Source organism: Pristiophorus japonicus, chromosome 20 (genome assembly GCF_044704955.1).
Source record: "Pristiophorus japonicus isolate sPriJap1 chromosome 20, sPriJap1.hap1, whole genome shotgun sequence".
Classification (NCBI taxonomy): Eukaryota; Metazoa; Chordata; class Chondrichthyes; family Pristiophoridae; genus Pristiophorus; species Pristiophorus japonicus.
The window spans coordinates 23,323,326-23,343,033 of NC_091996.1; the positions used below are offsets into that span (position 1 = coordinate 23,323,326).

The 19,708-nt window shown below is 47.5% G+C and overlaps 1 protein-coding gene across 1 annotated transcript in view; it reads left to right on the plus strand.

Annotated features, from left to right (window-relative positions):
- The window catches only part of garnl3 (GTPase activating Rap/RanGAP domain like 3), a 526,019-nt gene that overhangs the window by 175,089 nt on the left and 331,222 nt on the right, over positions 1-19,708 (plus strand). The window contains exon 2 of the mRNA XM_070863382.1: positions 8,777-8,851. Coding sequence (XP_070719483.1) covers positions 8,777-8,851 — 75 coding nt within the window. The remainder of the gene's footprint in view (positions 1-8,776; positions 8,852-19,708) is intronic.

Here is a 19,708-nt window from a genome sequence, read left to right on the forward strand (position 1 = left end):
TCTAAAGTTTCATTTGTTTAAGTTTGTCGGTTTTAGTGCCCCTTTAATAAGGGGGCACTTGATTTACAGTTTACTTTCAAAATAGTTGTAGGGCTGTTGAGTTGGGAGTGGCTTAGCCAGTCCCGTGATGTTCACAAGACTCAATAAAACCCCGGCCAGTTGAGTTCAGGGGATCCACGATGAGGCAAGTGATTGTGAGCCTGGTAGATGAATGTGTAGTGTGATTGTTAAACCCTTGCTAATAAACCAACTAGTTCTTAATAGCAATATGTTGCTATGAATTCTTAAGCAAAGAACCCATGAAGCAAATACATTACACTATATATAATTATAAATCTTGTGTGTCTATTGTCCACGATGACTGTTAAATCTACATCAGGACCATCAAGTCTGTGGGCCCGATTTTCTCCATGACTTGCTCCAATTTTTTTGGAATAAGTTGTTTTTTCTGGCATAAGTTTAAAAAAATGCCATTTTCCCCAACAAAATTTGCTCCAGAATAAGTCACTTCGGTTAGATTTTTTTTACTCAAGTTTTTTTTCAAAAGTGGGCGTTCCCATAGACTTACTCCACTTTTGGCCATTTATGCCATTTTGGCCAGCTAAAAGATACTCCAATCCACTTAGGTCAGTGTATGTGACCAGCTCTGAAAAACCTTGCGGGCAGATAACAAATTGGTGCAGGTAGGATCTGCACCAAGCATTCAATATAAAAGTTCAAATAACTACATAAAAATAGGGTAAACAATTGAACAACAATTTTAAAAATTGTATTAAATCCGACCTTTTGTTGAAATCGGCCAGAGAAGGCAGCGGGCTGGGTCGGGAGGTGGGGAGAGAGAGAGGAAAGACTGATCTCGGCGGCATCAGGAGCGGGGAGGGAGAGGAAAGGCTACAAAGTGCTTCACAACGTGCTGCTTGAAATCAAAGTCCTCCAGGTTGAGCGGGAAGATGACCTCACACACTGGGCACTTTTGGCTGTCAATGCTCTCCTCTCTGGTGTCCTGTGAATTCTCCTTGCCATCCTGGTTCTGCACCAAGTCAATGCTCCGTCGAGCCCGTGCCGGCTCTCTGCAAGAGCACTTCAGCTAGTCCCGCTCCCCCGCCCTTGTCAAAAGGGCCACAGCCCATCTGCCACTAAACTCACATGTCCCTTCATCACCTCCAGCCTCCATTACTCCACTACGATCCTTCGATATGAGAGTGTGCGGCAGACCACTCGGCGTGGGATAGGGACGGTGTGCTTCGGCCCCTCCCACACAGCATCGGGCTGCGCTGAGCTACTGCACATGCGCGCACACTCTGGCGCGCATGTGCAGAGGTGCCGGCAGTGTTTGTTGCGCAGGACTGTAGCTCCGACCCCCCGCCCCATGAGAAACGCCATGCCAGGACCCGGGACACACAGCAGAGCAGCCAGAATGGGGGCGCATTTATTCACTGCTGTTTCCAGCGCACAAAGTCGCCGCATTTACGGTAAGTGCGCTGAAAAAACTGCTTGGGGAAAATCTAGCCCTATGTGTCAACTTTCTTTTTGCCTCCCATTTGAATGGTTATTTTCTAATTTTGTTCACCGATCATATCACTCTGGACATCTGAGATCACCCACCCCACTCCTGCTTCAGTCTCAGCCGACTGGATGCCTGTGTTTGGAAGTGTGATTTAAGGGCCCCAATCTGTCAGAACTTGGGTGGCAAGTTGATCCAGTTGGTGAAGCCCTCGTCAGCGAGCCAGAAGGTTGTGGTTTGGAGGCCTACACCAGAGCTTGAGTGTACAATTACAGGCTGATATTGCTGGAGCTGTCATCTTGTGTTGAGATGTTTATAATGAGCTTCTGTCTGCCTGCTCTAATGGTACCAGAGGAGGCTAAAGACCCCTTGATGCTCGTGGAAGAATATCAGGGAGTTCTTCTAATGCCCTGGCCTTCCTCAACCAATGCCACCTTAAAAAAACACAAATTGACATGTCATTTATCTCATGCCTGTTGTGGGATATTGCTGATTTTATCTACTTAACCACAGCCACTGCACAGCATTAAAGATTCCAACATTTTCCCAACCACAGATGTTAAATTAACTGGCGTGTAATTGCCTGAGTTTAGCTGTCTCCATTTTTGAAAATGCGTTTTGCATTGGCCATTCTCCTGACTTATGGCACCCGTCCATTTTCACTCGAACCCTGAGGTCTATAACTTCTACGGCCTCCGCTATTTCTTCCCACATTTCCCCATAATCCCTGGATATATCCCGTCAAGTCTTGTCTCAAGCTGGAATTAGAAAACAAAATAAAGCAAAATAAAGAAAGTGAGTTTGAAGGAGAGAGGGAAACAAGCAGGAGAAAAGGGTAAAAAAAAAACTTAAAGGTACTTTGTCAAAATGCATGTAGCATTTGTAACAAGATAGATGAGTTGACGGCACAAATTGAGACAAAAGGTTATGATCTGATAGCCATTACAGAGACGTGGTTGCAAGGTGACCAGGACTGGGAATGAAATATTCAGGGCTACTTGACAATCCGGAAGGACAGCCAGAAAGAAAAAGGAGGTGGGGTAGCTCTATTGATAAAGGATGGAATCACTGCAATAGTAAGAAACAATATTGGCTCAAATGATAAGGGTGTTGTGACAGTTTGGATGGAGATAAGGAACAATAAGGGGAAAAAGTCATTGGTGGGCGTAGCCTATAGGCCCCCTAACAGTAGCAACTCTGTTGGTCGGAGCAGAAACCAGGAAATAATGGGGGCTTATAAGAAGGGAACGGCAATAATCATGGGTGATTTTAGCCTCCATATTGATGGGACAAATCAAATTCGTCCGGGTAGCCTTGAGCAGGAGTTCATAGAGTACGTAAGGGACGGGTTCCTTGAACAGTATGTAACGGAACCAACCAGGGGGCAGGCTATCTTAGATCTGGTCCTGTGTAATGAGACAGGATTAATAAACAATCTCCTAGTAAAGAATCCCCTCGGAATGAGTGATCATAGCATGATTGAATTTCAAATTCAGATGGAGGGTGAGAAAGTTGGATGACTAACCAGCATACTAAGCTTAAATAAAGGAGACTATGAAGGTATGAGGGCAGAGTTGGGTAAAGTGGACTGGGAAAATAGATTAAAGTGTAGGACAGTTGATGAACAGTGGTGTACATTTAAGGAGATATTTCACAACTCTCAAGAAAAATATATTCCATTGAGGAGGAAAGGGTATAAGGGAAAAGATAGCCATCTGTGGCTAACTAAAGAAATAAAGGATGGTATCCAATTTAAAACAAGGGCATACAAAGTGGCCAAAACAAGTGGGAAGACAGAATACTGGGAAACTTTTAAAAGCCAACAAAGAACAACTAAAAAAATGATTAAAAAAGGGAAGATAGACTATGAAAGTAAACTAACGCAAAATATAAAAACAGATAGCAAGAGTTTCTATAGGTATATAAAAAGGAAAAGAGTGGCTAAAGTAAATGTTGGTCCCTTAGCAGACGAGACCGGGGAATTAGTAATGGGGAACATGGAGATGGCAGAAACTCTGACAAATATTTTGTATCAGTCTTTACGGTAGAGGACACTAATAATATTCCGACAGTGGATAGTCTTAGGGCTATTGGGGGGGTGGGGGGGAGGAGGAGGATTAACACAATCACAATCACTAAGGAGGTGGTACTCAGTAAGATAATGGGACTAAAGGCAGATAAATCCCCTGGACCTGATGGCTTGTATCCTCGGGTCTTAAGAGAAGTAGCGGCAGGGATTGTGAATGCATTGGTTGTAATTTACCAAAATTCCCTGGATTCTGGGAAGATCCCAGCAGATTGGAAAACTGCAAATGTAACGCCCCTATTTAAAAAAAGGAGTCAGACAAAAAGCAGGAAACTATAGACCAGTTAGCCTGACATCTTTGGTTGGGAAAATGTTGGAGTCCATTATTAAAGAAGCAGTAGCAGGACATTTGGAAAAGCAAAATTCGGTCAGGCAAATTCAGCATGGAATTATGAAGGGGAAGTCATGTTTGACAAATTTTCTGGAGTTCTTTGAGGATGTAACGAACAGGGTGGATAAAAGGGGAACCAGTGGATGTGGTGTATTTGGACTTCCAGAAGGCATTTGACAAGGTGCCACATAAAAGGTTACTGCACAAGATTAAAGTTCACGGGGTTGGGGGTAATACATTAGCATAGATAGAGGATTGGCTAACTAACAGAAAACAGAGAGTCGGGATAAATGGTTCATTCTCTGGTTGGCAATCAGTAACTAGTGGGGTGCCGCAGGGATCAGTGCTGGGACCCCAACTATTTACAATCTATATTAACGACTAGGAAGAAGGGACTGAGTGTAACCTGGCCAAGTTTGCTGATGATACAAAGATGGGAGGAAAAGCAATATGTAAGGAGGACACAAAAAATCTGCAAAAGGACATAGACAGGCTAAGTGAGTGGGCAAAAATTTGGCAGATGGAGTATAATGTTGGAAAGTGTAAGGTCATGCACTTTGGCAGAAAAAATCAAAGAGCAAGTTATTATTTAAATGGAGAACGATTGCAAAGTGCCGCAGTACAGTGGGACCTGGGGGTACTTGTGCATGAAACACAAAAGGATAGTATGCAGGTACAGCAAGTGATCAGGAAGGCCGATGGTATCTTGGCCTTTATTGCAAAAGGGATGGCGTATAAAAGCAGGGAAGTCTTACTTCAGCTATATAAGGTATTGATGAGGCCACACCTGGAATACTGCATGCAGTTTTGGTTTCCATATTTACGAAAGGATATACTTGCTTTGGAGGCAGTTCAGAGAAGGTTCATTTACGGGGATGAGGGGGTTGTCTTATGAGGAAAGGTTGAGTAGGTTGGGCCTCTACTCATTGGAATTCAGAAGAATGAGAGATGATCTTATCGAAACGTATAAGATCATGAGGGGGTTTGACGAGGTGGATGCAGAGAGGATGTTTCCACTGATGGGAGAGACTAGAACTAGAGGTGCATGATCTTAGAAGAAGGGGCCGCCCATTTAAAACAGAGATGAGGAGAAATTTCTTCTCTCAGAGGGTTGTAAATCTGGGGAATTCGCTGCCTCAGAGAGCTGTGGAAGCTGGGACATTGAATAAATTTAAGACAGAAATGGACAGTTTCTTAAACGATAAGGGGATAAGGGGTTATGGGGAGCGCGCGGGGAAGTGGAGCTGAGTCCATGATCGGATCAGTCATGATCTTATTGAATGGCGGAGCAGGCTCGAGGTGCTGTATGGCCTACTCCTGTTCCTAGTTCTTATGTTCTTGATGTCTCAGTACCTGGTGTATGTGGGCTGCCGCGACCTGTGTGAGAACACCACCGCGGGTCGGGGCTATAAATAGAGCTGGACGCCGGGCCCCTGGAACATCGTGGGCGAAGGTGGGGTGAATGAGGGCCCTGAGGCAGCACGGGCCAGCCCACACTGCGATATATGTGTGCACTAGGTCCGTGCAGCAGAGCAGGTCTCCAGTCGTCCTGGTTCAACCCTTGCCACTGGATAAAGGTCCTAGCTCTGTCAAGCCCGTCTGGTGGCTGATGTGCAACGGTCACCACACCACATGTTAAAAAAATTCACGCACATGCATCCTCCACCCCCTCAACTGGAGTTCAGGACTGGAACATCGGGTCCTTCATTGAAACATCTGTGGACTCTTGTGGAAGCAAGTCATCCTCGTTCGAGGGACCACCTATGATGATGATGTTCTTTATCGTAACTAACTTTTCCAATACTTCTCTATTATTTATTATAATATCTCTCAAATCGATTTTAACCAATTCAGTATTTAGCTCCTTTGCAATATCCATCTTGAAACACTGATGCAAAGTACATGTTAATATTCCTGTGAATTCCCACCGCTCCTCTAGTAACTCGCTATCCTCTCCTCTCAGATCGGTGTTGAAAACCGATTGTTTTACTGACCTGTTTGTAGAATACTTTATTGTTAGTTTAATATTTTTGAGATTCTCTACTCATACTTCTTCCATGCTTTCCTTATCCCTTTTAGAAACTTTTCTTCTTAATTTCTCGTATTGTGCTATTTAAAATAAAAAATCATTTTTATGTTGTCTATGCGCTCCATTAGCCCTCTTTTTCAATTGAAATAATTTATATAGCACCTTTCACAACCTCAAAATGACCCAAAGTGCTTCACAACCAATGAAGTATTTTTGCAGTATAATCACTGTTGTAATGTATGGAAACACGGCAGCCCATTTACTCACAGCAAGCACCCACAAATGACCAGATACAGGTGCAGCGTGGAGTATCCGGAACCCTCTGGACCGAGGCTATCCGGATTCCGGGCTTTTCCGAACTTTCGATCGTCTTTCTGACATCACGAATCCGGAAACACCCGAGCCCAGGTTTGGGTATTTCCAGATTTCGGAATGTCAGAAAGTGGGGTGGGGTCCCCACCGAGGAGCTGTTCGGGCGGGCCCCATCGCGGAGGGGCTGGTTGGGCGGGCCCCGTTGCGGAGGGGCTGGTTGGGCGGGCCCCGTTGCGGAGGAGCTGGTTGGGCGGGCCCCGTCGCGGAGGAGCTGTTCGGGCGGGCCCCGTCGCGGAGGATCTGTTCGGGCGGGCCCCGTCGCGGAGGAGCTGGTTGGGTGGGCCCCGTCGCGGAGGAGCTGGTTGGGTGGGCCCCGTCGCGGAGGAGCTGTTCGGGCGGGCCCCATTGCGGAGGAGCTGTTCGGGTGGGCCCCATTGCGGAGGAGCTGGTTGGGCGGGCCCCGTCGCGGAGGAGCTGGTTGGGTGGGCCCCGTCGTGGAGGAGCTGTTCGGGCGGGCCCCATTGCGGAGGAGCTGTTCAGGCTGGCCCCGTTGCGGAGGAGCTGTTCAGGCGGGCCCCGTTGCGGAGGAGCTGTTCAGGCGGGCCAGCGAGGAGGCCCTGAGGTCGGGCAGCGGCAGGACCCCGACGTCGGCAGGGTCGGTGGGTCCGGATTCCGGAACAATTTACGAATTCCCGACGACCCTGCCACCGATGGTTCCAGATTCTGGAACATTGCGGATTTTCGATACTGCACGTGTAATGTGCTTTCAGTCATGTTGTTGAGGGACAAATGATGGCGGGACACAAGGAGAACTTCCTGCTCCTGAAGGGGCAGACGAGACCTAGGTTTAACGTCTCATCTAAAAGGCGGTACAGTTCCTCCAACAGTGTAGCACTCCCTCCGTACTCCGTACAGTATCAGCTAAGAATAAGCACTCAAGTATCTAGAAAGTGACCTTCTGAATTACAGGCAAGAGTGCTACCCTGAGCCAAGGCTGACACCTTGGCTTAGCTTGTTTCTAACCTCAACTTGCTGATGGTTACCTGAAGCTTGAAATACTGTGGTGTCAGGTGAGCAATTTCTTCAGTTAGTCTGCTTTAGCTCTTCCCTCATCCCTGAAATTGTATACCTGGGTGTGAAGCAATCAACAGACCATCCCATTCATGTATTGAGTATTTAACTTTACTCTTTTCTTTAGTAACATTGAACATCAATGATAGACTTGAATTGTGTGATTGAAGATTGAACAGATTGCCATTGTTGTACATTTAAATATATTTAGTGGTTAAAAAGCAAAAAGGCATTGAGAACTGAGAAGAAACAAAACATTTTTTCCCACCTTTAATTGTTCCCTTATATTAGTATGCGCACATTTTTACTCTTGTTCTGTGTATAAAGTGCATGCATGTATGTGCGTGCGCATGGGGGTGTGGTGCGCTTGGCGAGGTCTGTGTGCACATGCACGTGCGTGGGGGTGTGTGTGCACGCGGGGAGATGGTGTGTGCATCGGTGTGTGTGCGTGCACATTGGTGAGTCACGCGGAGGGTGGTGCACGGACACGCGCAGGTGTGCGCGTGTGTATGTGCGTGCGTGCGCATGTGTGCGTACGCAGGGGAGTGTGTGTGCGCGTGTGTGTGTGTGTGCATGTGTGGGTATTCCAGGTTTGGAAAGTGATTTATGTTTGAAAAAGTAGTCTAATTAATTTTGTACATCTATTCCTACACGCCAAGGATCATCCTTGCGCACAAAATTGGCCCGGCAAGTAATAACGCTCGTGTGTGGTTTGTTCCCAGAGTTGTCTGAGCGGGTTATCAACCATTCAGTCACTCGGAATCTACACAAACTGATACTCACTGCCACAGCCATTCTGATCCAGGCAGCACTTAGATGATTTATTTTGATGTTACAAAAATGTATCTGTAGTTAAATTAATCCTGTGAAAGAAAAAGTGCGACAATGGTTTATTTAGATAGGCTGCGGGGACTTGGAGTAGGTGACTCTTTATTTTTGCATTTGTTTCTTTAATGCTCTGCTCGATGTGCCCACGTTATTTCACGACACGAGGGCTTTGTGGGAGTGCTGCTTCTAAATATTGTGCTTGCAGTGTCAACACTTCACAAAGTGCCGGTTTTTGAAAAAAAACAATGAATATAAAGCCTTTGAGATGAAACAGGTGCCGTTCCTACAACGTAACTCGCAATTCCTGAACACTTCGCCTGAAGGGAATGTGATATTTTTTTTGTGTGTATGGTTTGTGGAGAGCAAAGTCAGCAACACAACCATCACATAGAATGTACAGCACAGAACCATGCCATTGGGCCCAACTCGAGCCTCCTCCCACCTGAACATTTTTTTTGTAATATAACCAAGGGATTTGAAGAGATAGAAATGAAATGTTATACCTGTATTGTGTGGAGCAGTCTTGTAAATGTTTGAAGTATGAATTTCCTGTTTTGTCGGTTCTCTGAAATAACAATAAAAAATGAAATATATATATATTTTTTCCTGTTGCAGCTTATTTCCAGCGATGCTGATGGGGCCATACAGAGAGCGGGAAGGTTCCGTGTGGAGAATGGGTCGAGCGACGAGGTAAGGAACAAAAGCTGGTCGCATTTGCCAATTCATTGTTTCTTGGGGTAAGAGTTTGACCTGGACTATCTGGAATCATTACAGTTACATAATAAGAACATAAATAGGAACAGGAGTAAGCCATACGGCCCCTCGAGCCTGCTCCGCCATTCAATAAGATCATGGCTGATCCGATCATGGACTCAGCTCCACTTCCCCGCCCACTCCCCATAACCCCTTATCCCCTTATCGTTTAACAAATTGTCTATTTCTGTCTTAAATGTATTCAATGTCCCAGCTTCCACAGCTCTCTGAGGCAGCGAATTCTACAGATTTACAACCCTCAGAGAGAAGAAATGTCTCCTCATCTCTGTTTTAAATGGGCGGCCCCTTATTCTAAGATCATGCCCTCTAGTTCTCATCTGCCCCATCAGTGGAAACATCCTCTCTGCATCCACCTTGTCAAGCCCCCTCGTAATCTTACACGTTTCGATAAGATCACCTCTCATTCTTCTGAATTCCAATGAGTAGAGGCCCAACCTACTCAACCTTTCCTCATAAGTCAACCCCCTCATCTCCAAAATCAACCTTGTGAACCTTCTCTGAACTGCCTCCAAAGCAAGTATATCCTTTCGTAAATATGGAAACCAAGACTGTACGCAGTATTTTGATGCGACGTTAGATGCAGCTTGCTGCTGGTTTCTGCACTCCCAGGGCCATGCAAGACCCATATCTTGTGTTCCTGAAACTGAAAATGTGAGGGTTTGTAATCAATAATTGAAAATACCACCGTCGCAAAGTGTGTAATAATAGTGACCTTGTCTCGGGCAGGAACACCAATGCATCACAGGTACTGGTTTACAAAATCAAAATGCTGCAGATGTTGGAAAATCCAAAATGGAAGCAGAAAATGCTGGAAATACTCAGCAGGTCAGGCAGCATCAGTGGAGAGAGAAACAGAGTTAACGGGGTCGAAATTGCCCTGTTCAGTGACGCCGTTAGCGGCTCCGGTTTTTGCCCGGGGTGAGGGAGGGCGGGGGGGTGGTGGGAGGAGGCGCGCCCGACTCCCGCGAAATTGCGCAACTGCCGATGACGTCATCGCGGTGCGCCTGACCCTTTGGCGCCGCTCGCCGCCCCCTCTCCGCCCCGCGGCAGGCTTTGTCCGCGAGCAGCGTCAGCGCCAGCCTTGCGGGTCGCGAACCGGGCTGACCTCCGCTCGCGTGGCGGAAGTTAGCGGAGCGCTCTGGAGCGCCCCGCGCCACCTCGGTTTGGCGGACTCACCGGTCGGCCCCTTCTCTGCCGCGGCCCGGGCTGCCATCGTGCAGCCTGGCACTCCGTTTTGGGTGCTGGGCCCTCGGCACCACACCGCCCTGGTGGCCGAGTCGAGACTGTCAGAGGCCCGGCAGAGTGCGCACCGGCCCTCCCCTTTAACTGAAGGGGAGGAGCATTGAGCCGCATCAGCGCTACGCGGAGCGGTTGCATAGCAGATAGTGCCCCAGAACCGGCCCCATCAGCAGGTGGAGCACTTTCCAGCCAATGACGTACTTGTCATGTGTAGACACTGCTGTAATATGGCTGTGGTAAATGTTGGTCCTCCTGTTAGTCATCATCATCATAGGCGGTCCCGCGAACGAGGATGACTTGCTTCCACACCAAAAGGGATGAGTTGATAGATGTTTCAATAGAGGACCTGATATTCCAGTCCTGAACTCCAGGGGTGGAAGATGCCTGTGCGTGGATTTTTTTAACGTGTGGTGACCGTTGCACATTAGCCACCACATGGGCTTGACAGAGCTAGGCCTTGGTCCAATGGCAAGGATTAACCAGGACGACTGGAGAGCTGCCCTGCTGTTAGAAACGTTCTGAGTTCAGCACCTGATCATTCACACTGTAAAATGTACCTTTCCACAGAAGCTTTAGCTGCTCTTCTGTGGCGGAACCATTTCTTGTGCGGTTATGAGCGGGGAACCATGTTCTCGGGTGGCTGGTTTAGAGAATCTTTTTTAAAATTCATTCTCGGAATGTGGGCGTCGCTGGCAAGGCCAGCGTTTGTTGCCCATCCCCAATTGCCCTTGAGAAGGTGGTAGTGGGCTGCCTTCTTGAACCGCTGCAGTCCTAGCAGTGAAGGTGCTTCCCACAATGCTCTTAGTGGGAGAGAGTTCCAGGATTTTGACCCAGTGACGATGAAGGAACGGCGATATATTTCCAAGTCGGGATGTTGTGATGGGAGGGGAACTTGCAGGTGATGGTGTTCCCATGTTCCTGCTGCCCTTGTCCTTCTAGGTGGTGGAGGTCATGGGTTTGGGAGGTGCTGCCGAAGAAGCCTTGGCGAATTGCTAAAGTTACGGCTAAAGAGATCAAGGGGTATGGAGATAAAGCAGGAAAGGGGTACTGAGGTGAATGATCAGCCATGACCTTATTGAATGGCTCGAAGGGCCGAATGGCTTACTCCTGCACCTACTTTCTGTGTTTCTATGCATTCTGTAGACAGTGCACAGCAGCCACGGTACGCTGAAGGGACTAAATGTTTAAGATGGTGAGTGGGGTGCCGATAAGTGGATTGCAATGTCCCTGGTCAGTACCCTCTGTAGCCCTGAGAGCAGAAACTCGGTGGATTTGCCCAATGCTGTATCGCAGCAACATAACTGATGAGCTTGACATGATGTGCTCCAGATTACCCAGTTGGGCATGTTGGTCGATGAGAAGCCTTTTCCCATCAGGACAGCCGGGAGTTTTCTGTCCTCGCCTCGATATTTCTCAGTGGTCGCTGCTTCCTCTTGTCGCGCATGCTGATGTCATTGATTTGATGTTGTCTTGCCTTCTCACTCATCTTGCCACTGTAGCGCCAGCTCTGAGCCGGCTTCAATAGCGGCTTCCCTGTTGTAATGTATTTGCTTCATGGGTTCTTTCCTGAAGAACTCATAGTGACACATTGCTATTAAGAACTAGTTGGTGTATTAACAAAGGTTTAACAATCACACTACACATTACCAGTTCATCCACTAGGCTCACAACTGCATACCTCATCGTGGATCCCCAAATCCAACTGACTGGGGTTTTATTGAGTCTTGTGAACATCACATGACTGGCTAAGCCACTCACAGTGCAACAGCTCTCCAACTATATATTTTTTGGTAGAACGTAAAATCAAATGCACCCTTTTGACAAAGGCACTAGAAGCCATAAATGAACAATTTAAACTTTAACTGCAACTTAAATCAAATAAAAATTTCTTTCACCCCCGGCTGGGGGTAGCTCTGTTAATAAAGGATGATATCAGGGCAGTTGTGAGAGACGATATTGGCTCTAATGAACAAAATGTTGAATCATTGTGGGTGGAGATTAGAGATAGTAAGGGGAAAAAGTCACTGGTTGGCGTAGTTTATAAGCTCCCAAATAATAACTTCACGGTGGGGCGGGCAGTAATCAAGGGAATAATGGAGGCATGTGAAAAAGGAACGACAGTAATCATGGGGGATTTTAACCTACATATCGATTGGTCAAATCAAATCGCACGGGCCTGGAGGAGGAATTTATAGAATGCATACGGGATTGTTTCTTAGAACAGTATGTTACAGAACCTGCAAGGGAGCAAGCCATCTTAGATCTGGTCCTGTGTAATGAGACAGGAAAAATAAACGATCTCCTAGTAAAAGATCCTCTCGGAATGAGTGATCACAGTATGGTTGAATTTGTAATACAGATTGAGGGTGAGGAAGTAGTGTCTCAAACGAGTGTACTATGCTTAAACAAAGGGGACTACAGTGGGATGAGGGCAGAGTTGGCTAAAGAAGACTGGAAACACAGACTAAATGGTGGCACAATTGAGGAACAGTGGAGGACTTTTAAGGAGCTCTTTCATCGTGCTCAACAAAAATATATTCCAGTGAAAAAGATGGGCGGTAAGAGAAGGGATAACCAGCCGTGGATAACCAAGGAAATAAAGGAGAGTATCAAATTAAAAACCAATGCGTACAAGATGGCCAAGGTTAGTGGGAAACTAGAAGATTGGGAAAATTTTAAACGACAGCAAAGAATGACTAAGAAAGCAATAAAAAAAGGAAAGATAGATTACGAAAGTAAACTTGCGCAAAACATAAAAACAGATAGTTAAAGCTTTTACCGATATATAAAACGGAAAAGAGTGACTAAAGTAAATGTTGGTCCCTTAGAAGATGAGATGGGGGATTTAATAATGGGAAATGTGGAAATGGCTGAGACCTTAAACAATTATTTTGTTTCGGTCTTCACAGTGGAAGACACAAAAACCATGCCAGAAATTGCTGGTCACAGGAATGTGGGAAGAGAGGACCTTGAGACAATCACCATCGCTAGGGGGGTAGTGCTGGACAGGCTAATGGGACTCAAGGTAGACAAGTCCCCTGGTCCTAATGAAATGCATCCCAGGGTATTAAAAGAGATGGTGGAAGTTATAGCAGATGCATTCGTTATAATCCACCAAAATTCTCTGGACTCTGGGGAGGTACCAGTGGATTGTAAAGCAGCTAATGTAACGCCTCTGTTTAAAAAAGGGGGCAGACAAAAGGAAGGTAACTATAGGCCGGTTAGTTTAACATCTGTAGTGGGGAAAATGCTTGAAACTATCATTAAGGAAGAAATAGCGGGACATCTGGATAGGAATAGTGCAATCAAGCAGACGCAGCATGGATTCATGAAGGGGAAATCATGTTTAACTAATTTACTGGAATTCTTTGAGGATATAACAAGCATGGTGGATAGAGGTGTACCAATGGATGTGGTGTATTTAGATTTCCAAAAGGCATTCGATAAGGTGCCACACAAAAGGTTACTGCAGAAGATAAAGGTACGTGGAGTCAGAAGAAATGTATTAGCATGGATAGAGAATTGGCTGGCTAACAGAAAGCAGGGAGTCGGGATAAATGGGTCCTTTTCAGGTTGGAAATCGGTGGTTAGTGGTGTGCCACAGGGATCGGTGCTGGGACCACAACTGTTTACAATATACATAGATGACCTGGAAGAGGGGACAGAGTGTAGTGTAACAAAATTTGCAGATGACACAAAGATTAGTGGGAAAGCGGGTTGTGTCGAGGACACAGAGAGGATGCAAAGAGATTTAGATAGGTTAAGCGAATGGGCTAAGGTTTGGCAGATGGAATACAATGTCGGAAAGTGTGAGGTCATCCACCTTGGGAAAAAAAACAGTAAAAGGGAATATTATCTGAATGGGGAGAAATTACAACATGCTGCGGTGCAGAGGGACCTGGGGGTCCTTGTGCATGAATCCCAAAAGGTTAGTTTGCAGGTGCAGCAGGTAATCAGGAAGGTGAATGGAATGTTGGCCTTCATTGCGAGAGGGATGGAGTACAAAAGCAGGGAGGTCCTGCTGCAACTGTATAGGGTATTGGTGAGGCCGAACCTGGAGTACTGCGTGCAGTTTTGGTCACCTTACTTAAGGAAGGATATACTAGCTTTGGAAGGGGTACAGAGACGATTCACTAGGCTGATTCCGGAGATGAGGGGGTTACCTTATGATGATAGATTGAGTAGACTGAGTCTTTACTCGTTGGAGTTCAGAAGGATGAGGAGTGATCTTATAGAAACATTTAAAATCATGAAAGGGATAGACAAGATAGAGGCAGAGAGGTTGTTTCCACTGGTCGGGGAGACTAGAACTAGGGGGCACAGCCTCAAAATACGGGAGAGCCAAATTAAAACCGAGTTGAGAAGGAATTTCTTCTCCCAGAGGGTTGTGAATCTGTGGAATTCTCTGCCCAAGGAAGCAGTTGAGGCTAGCTCATTGAATGTATTCAAGTCACAGATAGATAGATTTTTAACCAATAAGGAAATTAAGGGTTACGGGGAGCGAGCGGGTAAGTGGGGCTGAGTCCACGGCCAGATCAGCCATGATCTTTTTGAATGGCGGAGCAGGCTCGAGGGGCTAGATGGCCTACTCCTGTTCCTAATTCTTATGTTCTTATGTTGTTATGTTCTTATGATGATGCACTCCAGTCCCTCCGACGCCCACCTCTTGCGGAAGGCCGCGAGCGTACCGGTGGACACCGCGTGCTCCTTCTCCAGGGACACCCTGGCTCGAATGTAACCGCGGAAGAGAGGCAGACAGTTGGGCTGAACGACTGCTCGCTGCCTGGACCGGTTAATGGCCCCCTTGGCCAGGCCCTGGAGCAGGCCCATGAGGAGGCCTTCCAACCTGTCCGCTCCCCTCCGCACACGGTGCCCAAAGATCAGGAGTGTGGGACTGAAGTGCAACCACTATTTGAGGAGCAGCCCCTTCAAATATTGGAATAGGGGCTGCAACCTCGCACATTCGACATATACATGGAACACGGACTCCTCCAGTCCGCAGAAATTTCAGGCGGCCTGGGAGCCCGTGAACCAACTTAAAAACCTATTGCACGGGACTGCCCCATGCAACACCCTCCAGGCCAAGTCCCCAATAAATAGAGGGAGCACTCCATTGGGGACTCCAGCCTCCTCTGGACGGCAAGATGCAATAGCCCTGCAAACCTGTCAGTATACTCACTTGTGCATACATTACACCTGCCAAGAGTCAAGCTATAGGAATTTCGGGAGAAACCCTTCAAGTACTCCTTAACGCTGCTTTTGCTGGTTGAGTGCTTGTTAACGCGGGGTAAGTGCATTGCATCAGTTTACTGCCAGGAGCAAGTTTTTGGAGCGTGGGCAAATGTTAGCGCTCACTCCGTTAACACCGATGCTCACAACGACTGCACCTTAATGCACAGTTAGTGTGCGTATCAGCACTGGGGCGCAGAGGAAATTAGCCTCTCTGTCATAATTTAACCCACTCAATCTTCTGCATTTGGTGCCAATAAACATATTCCATGAGGGGAGTGACAGTTTGTTTGTTATGTTGCACTGTTTATGAAACACCGCATTACTCAAGGGTGATAACAATAGTTTAATTGCTGGAACATTACGCAGTCTGTGCTTGTTTTGCTATTTTCGTTTGATTAGTCACATACCTCAACACCAAAGGGCCGTCGCAATAAGTTTCCCAAACTGTGGTGAAGGATTGCCTTTGTGAAATGTTAACAGAGCGTCTCCTTTTGTTTTGATTGAATTGTAATGCATCTCCACGTGCGATCATAAGCACACTCTGTTCCTGGGCATGTGCTCGCCACTACGACAGCAAATAGCATTTTCAGTAATTAAATGTCAGGCCCGTAAAATAAATTTCCACCCAGTCAACACACAAATTGTTTGACAAAGAAATCCTATTGTCAAAGACCAAACTGTTTTCCACTCTGTAATCCATTTGTAACAGAGTTGAAACCATAGGAGCTTCATTAGCTTTGATGTGCACTCAGTATTTTCCTGCAGGTGTGGGCGATGCTGATAAGACTGTAAATGTATCCGTACTCGTGTACGCTCTGTTATGGGTCATATTGAAATGCACATAATTAGTTTGTTGATGCTTTGTAACCTAGTGTGAAGCTTCACGCATTAAAAGCTGTTGTGTCGAACTGATTTTGTTAGTTATTTATAGGAACAGGAGGAGGCCATTCAGCCCCTCGAGCCTGTTGCGCCATTCAATTAGATCATGGCTGATCTGCACCTCAACTCCCTCCACACGCCTTGGAATACGTCCGAAGTGATGGAATTGGGACCATAGACTCATCCACAGTGTGGACGTTATTATTAAGACATTTCCAGTGCCCCCTGACTTGCTTGTATCAGCCTGGCTCGTTGGTAGCTCTCCTGCCTCCGAGTCAGAAGATTGTGAGTTCAGCAACTAATCTCGGCTGACACTTCAGTGCAGTACTGAGGGAGTGCTGCACCGTTGGAGGCGGTCTCCTTTAGAGCAACACATTGGGGCTGAACTTCAGGCTCCGGATAAGGCCCGTTGCCGCCGTTTTGCGGCTGCCACGTGGCGGAATCGAGTGGTCGCCGCGTTGCAGTCCATCGGCCGCCACCACCCAAATTCAGCCCGGGGATTTTTCGGCCTGTCCCCACTTCTGCCCCGCTGCTGTCGACCGCGGTCCATCAAAGCGCGCACCGGCGCTCGCCCGCACCTCCAGAACACCTCGCCCCAAATTTACCTTAAAAAATCGCCGATCCACCACACGGCTTTTTCTGTCCATGCACCTGGTTTGTTGTTTGTGAGCCAAGGCAGCGCGGCAGCCCGTCAAGTGACGCCATGTTTTTATTTTTGCCAGTCGACTTCCCGATCGGCCGGCAAATTATTGCCCTGGGTTTGACCGGGCCGCCAACAGGCAGCCTCTATTGGGCACCAAGGCCGCTGGCCCAGCCGAAACCCTCCCTGGTTGCCCAGGGGCCCAAGCTGCAGAATCGCCGATTCTCTCCCTTTTAAATGAGGGGAGAGACGCGGTGACGCACACGCGCACTGACGTCACCACCGCTTCGCCACCCGAGTGACAGCGCCGGAGAATCCGTCCCACCCAACTCCCGCCCCTCACCAGCACTTACCGCCGCACTTCCGCCCCTATTGTGACCGACTTCCGGTCCGACACGGAAAAAAAGTTCCAAGTCCCGAAAATCGATCCGAACGCCGCCTCACCGCACCCGGCGGTAAAAGCAGGTAACAAATCGTTGGTGCTTTCTGGCGTGCCTGAATTTCGACCTCATCAAATCGGGGCCCTAAAAGCCTGTAAAAGATCCCATGGCACTTAAAGACAAGCGGGGGAATTCTCCTGCTACAAAATACTGCGGATGCTGGAATCTGAAATAAATACAGAAAATGCTGGAAATCTCAGCGGGCCAGGCAGCATCTGTGGCGAGAGAAACAGAGTTAATGTTTCGGCTCGATCACCCTTCATCAGAACTGGAAAAGTTCGAGATGAGACAGATTTTTAAGGAAGTGCAGAGGCAGGGAAAGGCAGGGAGGGGAGGAAAGAACAAAAGGGAAGGGCTCTGATAGGGTGGAAGGCAGGAGAGATTAAGAGACAGAAGGGACGATGAGAAAAAATGAGATGGTAATGGAACAAGTTAAGAAACAAAAGAGTCTCATCATCATCATAGGCAGTCCCTCGGGATCGAGGAAGACTTGTTTCCACTCTAAAAATGAGTCCTAAGGTGGCTAAACAGTCCAATACAAGAGCCACAGTCCCTGTCACAGGTGGGACAGACAGTCATTGAGGGAAGGGAAGGGGTGGGTGGGACTGGTTTGCCGCACTCATTGGACTGCCTATAAAGCACACTTCAGCTGTGTTAGTGTTGTGTATCTTTGGAATGCTCTACCCCAGAGGGCTGTGGATGCTCCGTCATTGAGTATATTAAAGGCAGATTGATAGATGTTAAAATAAAAATGCAATTCTTTTGTTGCACGAAAGTATGAAGCTGGGCTTTCCGCTGCCTGCGCTTGATTTCTGCACACACTCGGCGATGAGACTCGAGGTGCTCAGCGCCCTCCTGGATGCACTTGCTCCACTTAGGGCGGTCTTTGGCCAGGGACTCCCAGGTGTCAGGGGGGATGTTGCACTTTATCAAGGAGACTTTTAGGGTGTCCTTGTAACGTTTCCTCCGCCCATCTTTGGCTCGTTTGCCGTGAAGGAGTTCCGAGTAGAGCGCTTGCTTTGGGAATCTCGTTTCTGGCATGCGAACAATGTGGCCTGCCCAGCGGAGCTGATCAAGTGTGGTCAATGCTTCAATGCTGGGGATGTTGGCCTGGTCGAGGACGCTAACGTTGGTGCGTCTGTCCTCCCAGGGGATTTGTAGGATCTTGCGGAGACATCATTGGTGGTATTTCTCCAGCGACTTGAGGTGTCTACTGCACATGGTCCATGTCTCTGAGCCACACAGGCGGGCAGGTATTACTACAGCCCTGTAGACCATGAGCTTGGTGGCAGAATTGAGGGCCTGGTCTTCGAATACTCTTTTCCTCAGGCGACCGAAGGCTGCACTGACGCACTGGAGGTGGTGTTGAATCTCATTTTCAGTGTCCGCTCTTGTTGATGTAATTCTATCTTGCTGCTCCCGAGTTGGGTTGTTGTTTAAGGCTCAGAAATGCCCTGCGCTTGTAATCTCTTAGCTCTTGGATCTCCTGGTCATTCTCATCAAACCAGTCCTGGTGTTTCCTGCTTGAATGACCGGGCACTGGTTATGGAGGCCTGGAGGGCAGACCAAGCGCTGTGGGCATTCTGCGTCTCGGGTTCATCAAGACACGCCAGGTTAGCTGTGAGGCACTGACTGTATTGGGCTCTCTTAGCTGGGTCTTTGAGTGCCCCGGCATTGACTTTCTAGCGGCACTGCTTCTGCTGCCCTCATCGCTTTGGGGCTATGTTGATGCCAGCTAGAGTTTAGATTGGGTGTGAATGGCAGAATCGTCACCAGCTGCCATGGGAAAGAGAAAAAAAGTGGGGGAGTTTGTGAAAAAAATGTGGACAGGGGTATGGTCTGAAATTGTTGAACTCGATGTTGAGTCCAGAAGGCTGTAAAGTGCCTAAATGAAAGATGAGGTGCTGTTCCTCGAGCTTGCGTTGAGCTTCATTGGAACAGTGTAGGAGGCCAAGGACATAGAGGTCAGAGTGGGAGTGGAGCGGGGAATTAAAGTGACAGGCAACCGGAAGCTTGGGGTCACACTTACGGACTGAACGGAGGTGTTCCGCAAAGCGGTCACCCAATCTATGTTTGGTCTCCCCAATGTAGAGGAGACCACATCATGAGCAACGAATACAGTATACTAAATTGAAAGAAGTACAAGTAAATCGCTGTTTCACCTGGAAGGAGTGTTTGAGGCCCTGGACAGTGGGAATTCTCCGGGTGTACTGGGAAACATTTATCCCTTAATTAACACCACCAGAAATTGGTCATTTATCTCACTGCTGTTTGCGGGACCTCACTGTGTGCAAATTGGCTGTTTGCCCACATCGCAACAGTACTTTGGGTCATCCTGAGAAC